This window comes from Ptychodera flava, chromosome 5 (assembly GCF_041260155.1).
Source record: "Ptychodera flava strain L36383 chromosome 5, AS_Pfla_20210202, whole genome shotgun sequence".
In the NCBI taxonomy this organism is placed as follows: Eukaryota; Metazoa; Hemichordata; class Enteropneusta; family Ptychoderidae; genus Ptychodera; species Ptychodera flava.
Window position 1 is genome coordinate 23351507 of NC_091932.1, and position 11909 is coordinate 23363415.

General features: G+C 37.9%; 1 protein-coding gene across 2 annotated transcripts in view; it reads left to right on the forward strand.

Annotated features, from left to right (window-relative positions):
• The window catches only part of LOC139133306 (scavenger receptor cysteine-rich domain-containing protein DMBT1-like), a 33435-nt gene extending 21530 nt beyond the window's left edge, over positions 1-11905 (forward strand). The window contains exons 4-10 of one of the 2 annotated variants that reach the window (XR_011552558.1): positions 1729-1989; positions 2185-2550; positions 5093-5338; positions 5943-6055; positions 6290-6426; positions 8072-8153; positions 9693-11905. Coding sequence is in view for 1 of the 2 variants with exons in the window: in XM_070699839.1 (XP_070555940.1) it covers positions 1729-1989; positions 2185-2550; positions 5093-5338; positions 5943-6055; positions 6290-6403 (1100 nt within the window). In the remaining variant the exon portion in view is untranslated. The remainder of the gene's footprint in view (positions 1-1728; positions 1990-2184; positions 2551-5092; positions 5339-5942; positions 6056-6289; positions 6427-8071; positions 8154-9692) is intronic. The other variant, XM_070699839.1, reaches the window with a different exon arrangement.
• The last annotated feature ends 4 nt before the right edge of the window (positions 11906-11909 follow it).

Consider the following 11909-nt stretch of genomic DNA (forward strand, 5'->3'; position numbering starts at 1 on the left):
AATGTCGATTCACTATGCATTGTGGTCTATGGTGAAACTATGAATATTTTTTTTTCAGTACAAATTAGATCAATCTGTCTATTTATTTATGTATGCTTGATTATTTAGATTATTGTTCTTGATTAGACTAGAGTGGTTACAAGTCCATGGTTGTGCAAGAAATATGATTTTGGAATTTCACCAAAATGTCAATACACTATGCATTGGGGTCTATGATGAAACTATGAATAATTTTCTTTCAGTACAAAATTAGATCAATCTGTGCATTTATGTATGCTTGATTATTTAGATTATTCTTGGTTAGACTAGAGTGGTTACAAGTCTATGGTTGTGCAAGAAATATGATTTTGGAATTTCACCAATATGTCAATTCACTGTGCATTGGGGTCTATTAGTGTGTGCGTATTTTGTTGGTGATTTTGCTATTTAGGAAATATCACATGGACAACCAAAGTTTTGGCCATAATATCAGCTTCTGTCAAAAGTGACCCTCCCCCCAAGATAGGTTAATAAAAAGTGACCCTCCCCTTTGAACTGTTTTCTAAAAAGTGACCCTCCCCCAATTCCCCCGGCCCACCCCACCTGTAATTACTGAAAGTCTCCCTTAGACACTCGTACTGTATTGTTTCACCGGCGTTTATTTCATGTCCGAGTGGTTGTACAGTTTATATTTTCTAGTGTTCCTATTTTCAGTGTTACTTGAGAATTCTTTATTGTTCTTTGAGTCATCACTCGTTCCGATTTTCGTCATGGCTTTCTCCTACCGAACGTGTGATTGTAAGCATCAGTTCTCACTGCAGAACGGACATGAGTTGAGTTTATGTTGTCAAGAATGCACAAGGACTCAACCTTGTGACATTTGTTTGACTTGGACGCAGGACGAATGGTCCAATTTCGCTCCCTCGCTCCCTCCCCGGGGCTGACCCGTCAGTTTCTGAGTCGCGAGTTTGGTTGAAATGCACCGTGCTCATATGGCTGGTGAAACCAACACAGAAATTAGCTCTGTTAGATTCAGCTGTAGATTGAATGTAGAAGTGAAGGCAAAGAAGCTGTTGTGAGACAACCAACCCTGTCAACAAAAATTGAAAAAAATCATGAACGTACTAAACAAACATATCCAGTATATGTTATGTGACTAAGAAAAAGCATGAAAACACACAAAAAGTGTTTATATTATATGTTCTGTTTAAGAAAAACCAAAAAATTAAAAAAAAAAAAACGACCTTTACCTACCAAACTTTGAAGTCCTCCCGCCCGTTGAACAGCTTTTTTTGGCCTAATGGTAAAATTGTTACTGGGAGAAAACTAAAGTGCTGAGGCCATCAAAGACATGAAGGTATGCGTTGTTGTATACGTTAGCAATCAACAGCTCAATCGTTGTCGTACTGGCATGGCTATTCACTGGAATCAATAGATACTTTAATTGTACTCGTATTGTTATCTGTATCGATGGAAATACTCTTGAAAAATTGTTCACATTCCCTGCTATGTAGAATTCGATTAATGGAATCAATGATGTTCTGTGGCACTCATGCGTGTCATGCTCCAGAATATACAGGCCGCATTTTATCCAGGTGACTAATGTGCTGTGTTTTAAGTACCTGCATGTCAGAGAAAAAAATTATAATCAGTTCATCGACAACTAAGTCAACAGCTTTCAAAAGAGGCAATGATAGTCATCTATGAAGACTTGTTAACAATGTATTTTCATTTGTTTCTGATATCTAGTTCCTGGTTATAAAGGCTGTTACGGTAACAATGTGTGTGGCGCAAACGAGATTAACAGAAAAAGTAAGACAATTCAAACGTGTCTCAAGCATTGTCGAGGTAATAAATGGAACTTCGCATGCCTTGAAGGACAGAACTGCCATTGCGGAAACAACTCCCCAGACGATACCGACAGGATAGACAACTGGCAATGTAAGGAAGCCTGTAAGGAAGACGAAACCCAAGCATGTGGTGGCGAAAAGGAAAATCCAGTATATGAAAGTAAGGTCGAATTTGCATTTAAGAATAAAACTTTAAATGTGTTTTCAGTCGAAGTGATTTCACAAAGCAATTCTTTTCATATGTTACGGATGAAAGTTAAGACTACACCGCTAAAACAGCGACTGTGAAAAATATTTAATCTGCCATATATAATGTCTACTTTATAACACGAGTGTTGTGATATGTGATCCACAGCTACACTTGGAGAGTGTGGACGTATTAGCATCACAGTCGAGGAGGGTTGGATAGTGTCTCCAGATTTCCCGGACGACTATCCCGGTTGGTATGACTGCAACTGGTATGTTGAAGTGGAACCAAGTAAAATTATCAATGTAACACTGAGGATGCTGTATCTGGGTGCACGCGATTTCTTTTACAATGATCAGGTGTCTTTCTATAACATTGATGGTAGAAGCGGAAATAAAGTGAAGCTTACTCAAAACAGCGGAATACGAGGCGTAATAGACTACTGGATAGGATCGACGACTGGCAATTTTTTGCGGGTGGAATTCACGACAAGCCTAAACTATCATGATAAAGGTTTTGCTATATTCTACAAAGGTACAGTCTACTGCTTCTTTAATTTGAACATTACCGCAGAGAGACATATATGATTTTTTGAATGTCAACGTATCTTTGACCGGCACTATACTTTTTGGGTCCCGGATGAAGTCGGCAAAGAGAGCTAATAAGACTGGATTTACATATGTTTGCAATTTTAGGAGAAATAGTGTTGTAAAATACGTTGCTTGTGGATAATCAGATGTGAATTGTGTCATTGAAAAATTACTCAATAGCAACATGCTTGCGGTTCACGTTTACTGGACTCTCTAAGTCGAGGAATTGGTTTTGTTTTGGTTTGTTTTGTTTTTGGAGTGTATAAGTTTCACTTGTAACAAACAAAGATTCACGAGAGGGCGATGGAAGAGTCCTAAACTTTAAACGAATTCGTGTAAAGCGTGACACAATGATTACTAGCCTCTCGGAGAAAAAAGTCAGAAGCCGCAGAAAGTATTAAGGTTTCGCATCGTGTTACAAGCAAACTAACGGTGCTGATCAAGGTGCAACCAAAGGTCATCGAAGTATCCATCACTGCAGCAAGGTAATAAAGGTAGCAATTGTGTTTTATTCAAAGATATAGCCTACCAATAGTCTCCTTCTTGTGATTGAATGACCTTGGGTCAATTGAAGGTTATTATTTCGGAGTCATATACTGTAAATCTACTCATAAAAGAATTGACTGACCCGAAATGGTACGCCATCTTGTCCGCAGGGGATAGCAAAATGCCATTTATCACTCCTTTCGTTTTACTTAAACACAGATTTACGGCCCAACTGACTAATAAGCTCAATTTGCTTTTAACGCCCACGGCTCTGTACGAATGCCTTGATAAGCCTTGGCAAGAACTTACGGTAGTTCCACGTTCAGCGTCAACAAAACCTTGCTTTTAGACAACCAATTTCTCTAAAGAGTTGTCCAACGGGACTTACATCAATCCAGGCATGGCATTATTTGAAATCATAACGTACAACTGAACGCCCTCCATGCATGTGTGTATACAGAGCGTCTTTAACTAGGTAAAAGTTCAAGGAGGAAACCTAAAACATACTCTGAACATTTACATATGTATTTTTTCGGCCAATTTTGTTATTAAGAATCATACGAAACTAAGTATGATAAGTTGATATCGTGTCGAAAACAAAGTATTGCTTTGTCTGTTGATTTTTATACTACTGAAGATTCCGCACAGGACATGAAGACATGAGTTAAAATAGGGTACAATGAGTACTCAATGCTTTAGCAAAGTACAGCCTCAGTATGCGGACCCGTTAAATTGCATCTGCATGTATAGACCGCATTGGAAAAACCTGACGATAAAAGAGTCGCTCATGATTCTATACGGCAATGCAAAGGCGAGTCAAATCATAAAATTCCAATCCGTGTGGCGGAGATGATGGGCAGAGTGTTCGTTACATTTTTTAGGAGAGTCTCTATCTAAATACAAAAAGCACCACAAATGTATCGCAAAGCTCTTGTGAGAAAGCAGCAATTGATCATACTTCAAATTATTACCGTCTGTTAACCACTGGTGTGAAACAGGGAACGATCTCGTTATATACACTGTATTACAGACTTCAAATGCAGTGCACATATAAGAGTGCGAATAAGAAACTTATGAACAGGTTTTCCCCTAACTGTTAACCTTTCAGGAAACTTTAAACACGATTAGAACTAATTTGAATAATTAGATCTTTTTATTTTTCAAATTTCTCAAAAGTGTTGGTGCCCTATAGCTGAATATTGCGTTATTACATATTACTTATAAAAACAAGTGTGTAATGTAAAAAGAAAAGCAATTGAGGTTACATTTGCAGATTAAATCTTCATTACTTCACCATCCAATTATCCAAAATTAGTTCCAATCGTGTTTTTGGTGTAACTTATTGAACGGACGACATGTACCGTAGCAGTTTTTTTTCTATTCATTGCCGAGTTACTCTGTTTACAAACTTTGACTATAGTTGAGGAACTTGACTTTGGTGACTTCCCGATGCAGTCTGTAGTAGACTTGTTGGGATTGTCAATGGCGGTGCAGCAGTAATTAATGATCGGAATACACATAGAAGTCATGACTCGTATTCGTAACGTGAGGATATTACTCATCTTTTCACTGTAGTGTACACTAAAGTATAGTCAGTCAGTCTATCAGATCTTTGCTGGAAAAATCATTTTTGAGCAAACACTTAGATTCTGGAGTTGGTGAATTCAGTTTTACAAATTTGTAAATATTGCAACAATTCGCTGATAAGCTTAGCTGCCAACCTTATCGTCGTACCAAAACCTGGTAATGTACTCGGAAAAAGCGATTGATAGACTATTGATGCACCGGTGTCGGAACAGGCGGACTTCCAGATCTGCTTATCGGACAACCAGTTTCTGAAAATGGTTGTCGAATCAGACTATCGACGCAAAAAGTTAATTCAAGCCATGAAATGAGACCTTTATTCGTTTACATGTGCCTACGGAACTTCATATATAACTCACCTATCGATCTATGCATTATGTGTTTCCTACTTTTCATGCGGACATTTTTTATTCCAGCCTTTAAACCTGGGCAGTGTGACGTCAACATTTGTCAGAACAACGGGACATGTTACAAACAAGACGGAGTCAAGATGTGTATATGTACGGAGGGCTGGAAAGGTCCAACATGCAAAGAAAAAATCCATATGTGCCTCAGTAACCCATGTAAGAACAATGGTACCTGTGAATCCATTAGTAGTGAAGTGAATGACACATTTTATTGTGAGTGTCCCCAAGGTTATGATGGCTACACCTGTGAACACAGTAAGTTATCTTGTCATATCATATCCCAATAGATCGATAATCTATTTCCTGGATCAGAGTCCAGGATAGAACGTAACTATGGTAAGAGGCACGGGAAGATGGGGTGGCTAGTAAACCGAACCCTGCAACGTGTCCGTCTTTCAATTCTTTTTCAAATAAACATGTGTATTTCTGTGGTTGAACTGCCTATGTTGTCTTTTTTCTCAAAAGGTGCTTGTTTCTGCGGCTAGGTATAGGCAGTCGAAAAGTCAACGCTAAGGTGCTGCGAATGAAAGACAACTTAAGTCATTTAGATATAATGATACAAATACAACTCTGAGAAAAATTACTATTATTTGGTTGAGCCGCTCCGGAGCAAGCGACCTATTTTGACCACTGATTCGAAGCTAGAATTGTTGTTATTGTTGTTGTTGTTGTTGATGTTGTTTGTCTGATTGCTTGGTTAATTTGTCTGTTTGTCTGTTTGTTTGTTTGTATGATTAGTTTGTGTGTTGTTGGGGAGGGAGGTTAATATGTCATCGAGCAAAACCAGTAACACTTACCCTTAGTAAGATAGAAGCAACAGCAGTGCTTCTAATGAGTAAATTATCTTCTTTGTTGGCAGGACTGGCGTGTGAGAATATGTCACTGTGCGAAAACAATGGAACTTGTAGACAGGAAAATGATACCTTATCTGCGAATGTAAAGCAGGTTACACTGGACGCTTCTGTGAAAGCTGTAAGTAGATATTTCATTATTAACCTTGTATTTTTTTACTACAATTACCGCGAGAGATTGTTCAATCAAGATAGAAAAAGATTTAAAGTTCGTTCCATAAAAAATCTACTTTGTATGATTTTAGTATTGCATGTGCCAGAATTTTTAATCGATCTTTTGACATTATTTTGATTCTCTCTGTCAGAATTTTTTTAATTCGATGATCTATTTTGGCTTTCTTTTGAAATGAAGCAGGGTTGCAACCCAGCAGCTCACCGAATTCGTACACACTCCCTCAGTCTGCGACTTCAGCCCATACACATCCCTCCAGTCTTCACCAGCAACATCGCAAACAGGCGAATACGATAGGAATATTGAGAGACAAAGCAAAGGTAAAGAATTCAGGCATTGATATTCTTCATGCGCTATAAAGCAGTCGAAGCAGCCGTTGTATTACAGAGAACTTCCTTTTTCTTGTTACAGGACATATTAATTACACTTCATTGTATTACTATATTAATTATCCTTCATAGTATCACTTCATAGTTGTGTCATTAACATTCAATATCGATTTGTCACTTCGCTTCAAAAACACTTAAATAGGTTAATAATCTCGGTTAGGTATTAGATGTTAGACTCTTTGTAAGTGAATGTGGTAAGCGACAGTCGACCAGTCGCATGGACTGTTTTAAAAAGAGTAGATTTCAATTTCCTACTTTTCCGTTAGAAAACTTCCCTCCCTGTTCATACTAGTTTTCCCCTCTACACTATATAAACAGCATGGCTCCCATAGCCTTAACATTCCTCTATCTCATCGTACAAACGACTTTACTCCTTACGCGCGATGCTTCGGCATTTCGTTGTCTCCTCTTTGCAAAATTATCTTAATTCCTTGTCTCCTCTGTGCAAGATAATCTTAGTTGCCGAATTAGTTACACGAGAAATAAAAAACATGTCTATATAAGCGTAAAAATCACTAAACTCGAACTTTTGGATGTGCGGACAGTTGTGCTGACTCCCGTATGCAGTTTCCGATGACTACGGTTGCATTGATATATACCGGTATGATAAGTATGCTGTCGGTTCGGGGTGATATGTTTATGAAAGAGTAGTGAAACTATTGAAGAGGGGAAAGTAACTTAAACGAAAAGGCAAACAAACGAACTCAAAAAAGAACGCAAATCTAGCTTCATTCATCACTGTTGTGATCAGACGACGCTTTATGCTATAGTGATTCAGTTTGGATTCTGAATTTCATTATTCTTATCGGCCTGTGGTTTTGAAGCTCTAATTTCGAGATATTGTCTTACATTTTAATAATGGCGTCTGCAGAAAAGTGAGAATGTTTATCAACATAAATTATGGAGAAATGCAATACATAGTGTCGATAAATGCGACCACTGTACAAAACAATCGCAAGAGTTTATGCAAGATATGCCATAAACTTGTGAAGTTCGTTTTCCTTGTTGTCTAGAGTCCTATTCACCTAACCATAACGATATTCTGAAAGCGAATTTTATAACGATCATAGAGTATAGTATGTTCTTAGTTTCGCTCTGATTCCGTCTGTCAAGAAAAATCTTCCATCTCCGTCAACCACTAAGTTCAAGTTATCAATGACAGAGATCAAAATAACAATAAATAACAATGTAATGCTTATTTGCGACTTTCAAAATCGTAACTTATCATATACAAAACAACAGACGTAACTTATTAAACTAGAACGCCATTAAAGGTATACAGTCACCTGTAGTCTAAATATGCCATATGTGATCACAGGGGCGTTCCTTGGTATTCAAAATGCCCATATGACGGCGCTGTTTTTAAAATGCAGTCACCCGCTTAAAATCTGTGATTGGTTAGACTTTCTCTTTCCATGGTAATTGTGGCAAAATTGGAACAGGTGACAGTTACCTTTAAGACATTAAAAAATTCAACGACTAAAGAATAATTCTTAAATTCGAGCAGTTATCATACAGTTAGAACTCATTTCTTCCTGTTCTTTAATTAAGTGTCTGTTTTCTCTGATTCGTACAGCTGGCGTCATTGGTGGCTCTATGTCAGTGGCCATAGCAGCGGCCATTATTGCCATCGCTGTTGCCGTCTTTTGCAGGAGAAGGTAAGCCTTAACTCCGAAAGAACAGAGTACGCCTATATTTAAATACCACATTTTTACATATTGAGAATATATATGAAAGGGTTCATAACTTTACAGCTTGCAAGGCAACAAACGAAAATTTCTAATAATCATGACTTTGTTTCCTCTATTACTTGGTTAAGAATGTTAGTGGTTGGTTGCTAAGTTACGAAAGTTTGTTCAATATTACACGTAGAAATGCATTTAAGTAAACATTTAACAATAAAACTCCGATGAATGGTTGTCATACAAATTACACAAACCGTTTACTTTGCCGTCATTATCCAGTTTAGGTCTGGACATGAGAAATAGGTGTCTGTCTTGGCATTAAATTGCCGTTATCGACAACCATTTTTTATGATTACCTGTGATTATTCTTCAACGTCAAAATCATTTCGAAATGGTTGGCGCTCTAATCCTCAATGTTGACGTATGACTGAATTTTAATCGGGACAGAAATTAATCGTCAACAAAAACATTACACGTGCATGTACACCATATGCTGTTTTGATCGAACAAACACTTTGTACGGCAGCATACTTCGGGAAGATGATATCCTTTTATAGAATAAGGCAGTATGACAAAGTAGTTACAGCTTCCGTCCTTTTAAGGTGGCGCTGCAGTCAACCAGAACCTCTCATTAAAGATGACATACAGAACCCTCACACTATACATTTTCTAAAAGGTCTAAAGTTTCATATGATAGCAATAGTTTACTCGAAGGATGAAGGGCTCCATACTTGGCGCAAAAATGTTATGCTATGTAAAATATCATATCTTATTTGAAACCAGAGTTTCTTTAGATAGCCTTGAAAGTTAACAGCTTTGTAGTCAATCCTCTAGCAAACGGGTGGCCAATGCACTCAATGAGAACTGGAGAGAAATAAGAAAGAGTTCCTTGTGCGTGTGGTTATTCTACCTGCGGTATTCAGAGCTCGTTGGCGTAGACTTAGTATTATGTTTGAGTCCATAAAGAAATGACTTTAACTTCCTGTTGTCAAGTTCGGCGTATAAAGTTAATATTTGATTGACAAATCACAATAACTTAATTGAATGTTTGCAAAACAGAGCAAAATATGCAGTGTTACATGCAACGTCCCTTAAGGTAGTATGCACCTCGAAAGTGAAAGACTTAAACTTTTGCTCAAACTTTCCTCAAGGAATCTTTCAATCACTTCTTTCAAAATCAAGAATAGAAATCGGGGGTCACCGTGCAAATTTTGGTACTAGAGAAACAAATTACCCAAGATTTACCGATATTTGAAATTCAAAATGGCCGCCATCCCTGTGTGTACTCTATGGAGAAAAATAAAAAAAATTCGAATTTCGAAAAACTAAGCCGGTGAAAAGTTTTCTTTCACCAAGGGCTTTAAAATAAACCCCCACACGTAGTATATCAGAAGAGAATTGTAAAAGTTTGAGAGTCCGAATGTCTGTCCCCGAGGTGCGTTCTACCTTAACGCTTACTTCCTTAACAATGATCAAGTTACATTTGTTTCCGTCCTATTTATTTTTTCTCAGAAGAGTACGGAAATCTAAAAGTGACAATACGAAGACGGAAATGACTGAGTTGAATAATCAAAATTACGTGACTCGTGGTGATGGTGTTTATTACTCCAACATCGATGAAAATGGAACCGATCGGAAAAACAAACTCAATGGTTCAGGCATTGACGGTAAAAGCAGAGCGAGCACGGGTCCGTACTCCGGGTTCACCGTAAACGTTGCCTACGATTCCGCGGAAGCTGACAACGGCAGTGCCTCTGACACTCAACACAAAGAAACCGCAGACAACGTCTATGATCCGATAGGCGATAGTTATGAAAAGGAGCGCAACACAGCGGATGACGTCGGACAGAAGTCGGCGAGGTTTCAATCCACTCCAGATAAAGGTGCAAACGACAATGTACGTCACGGTACAAGCGAATATAATGACAGAAAGGGCTTCGTTGACAATGTCATATATGAAGGTGGGGCGGACTCGTCCACGGGGGACGTTGCACAAGAAGGATTCGTTGACAATATAGCGTACGAGACTAACATGGCTACTGACACAAGAGCCAGCAACGATGTATACGATGTTTGCGAGTCTTCAAATGTCAAAGATAGATTCAAAGAAGGATTCGTCGAAAATGTCGCATACGAGCCAGCTAAGACCCCGGATGATCGACACGTCAACAAAGAAGGGATGATCGAAAACGTTGCGTATGACTAGGAAGCTGCCAAGACAGCCGGTGAAATACATAACCCTTGAGAAGGATTTGTTGATAATTGTGCGAAGAGGCTGACATGGACAGAGATCGAAAGGGTGTTGAGAAAAAAAAAGTGTATGAAAGTGATTGAAATGCTATGAGACAATTTAATGTAAATCCAATACTCTTGAGCTCAGTAACGTTAAGACGTACTCTCTTTACTTGCCTCTGGTCGACAAGAAGAAGGGTACGTTCTAATCCTTGCCCGCGTCAATCTAGTACAGTAGCGTTAGCTTTCGCTGTACATTATTATAATTATGCAAATGACATTGAACTATGAACAGCAGACAATAACAATATCTTTAGGATCATATATATACGTAATGCCGTTTTCTGAAAGGCAAAAATAATCTCACTGTCTCGTTGCTGCATTTAGGAATTACGGTTGCTTACAAAGTGGTCCCTTTCCATCACTGTTGCTTTCACATCTGTACTTTGATCTTGTGAGCAAAAACCCCTGAAGAAATAAACAAATCATAAATTAAAAGAAAAGGCCGCATCATTTTAATAGTCTTGGAGAGAGTAAAACTCTGTATTTGACCTCACAAACAATTTTCTGTATCATAAACTGAATATTTGTTGACGACACTAGATGAATTACAGATTACAAAAGGTCATGTTATTCCTAAATGCAGTGTAAAAACTTGGATGAGTTTACGGAAGTTAAACTTGACGTTAAAGGCCAATAAAAAGTATGTATGTTTCCAGTAACACGTTTTACACCTCGATCAGTTCTCCCTGTTCCATATGTAACAAAAACAATTTTTTTGGCCTGTGCCGACAACGCTAATACTGAATTGATTATGGCCACCATCATATATAGAACGGTAAAACAATATATTGTACACTGCAGTGAATACATGTATGAAATACGATGTTGTTTCTTTAATTGCAAAAGCGAAACCGCAAAACCAGGAACGCTAAGATTTAATGAGAACGTTCACATTTATTATTTTACAAAATGTATTAATCACTTTGAAATTCTATTATTTGTGTTATTTATTTTTTGAGTATAAACTTGTCACCTCGATATGGTCTCACCTATATATTCTTAAAAAGCAAGGAATTGATGATAGGTAAACAGTATTTGATAAATTTCATGAAATAAAATTTACAAAATATCATATGAGTGTATATCTTTGAGGCAATTGTTTTATCAAAAATATATTTTATGTCTCCGTGAAACGAAGAAATGTCTGGAACAGAATTATCTTGATTTTACAGATGTTTGACCTCGCGACTTTGCGTCACTATAACGACGGGGCACAACCCTTCCACCCACGGACTGTTCTCATGTGACTGGCGCTAGGTGGAACAGTACCATCTACCAGCGTTAGCGTGACCCGAAAGCCTTGCTTACCAAACTAATGATAGGATATTGTTTCTTGCAAAAGAGAGACCACTATACTAGGAACGCAGAGGTTTACTGAGGGCGTTCACGTTTATTATTTTACAACATGTATTAAAATACGTTGGAGTTCTGTTG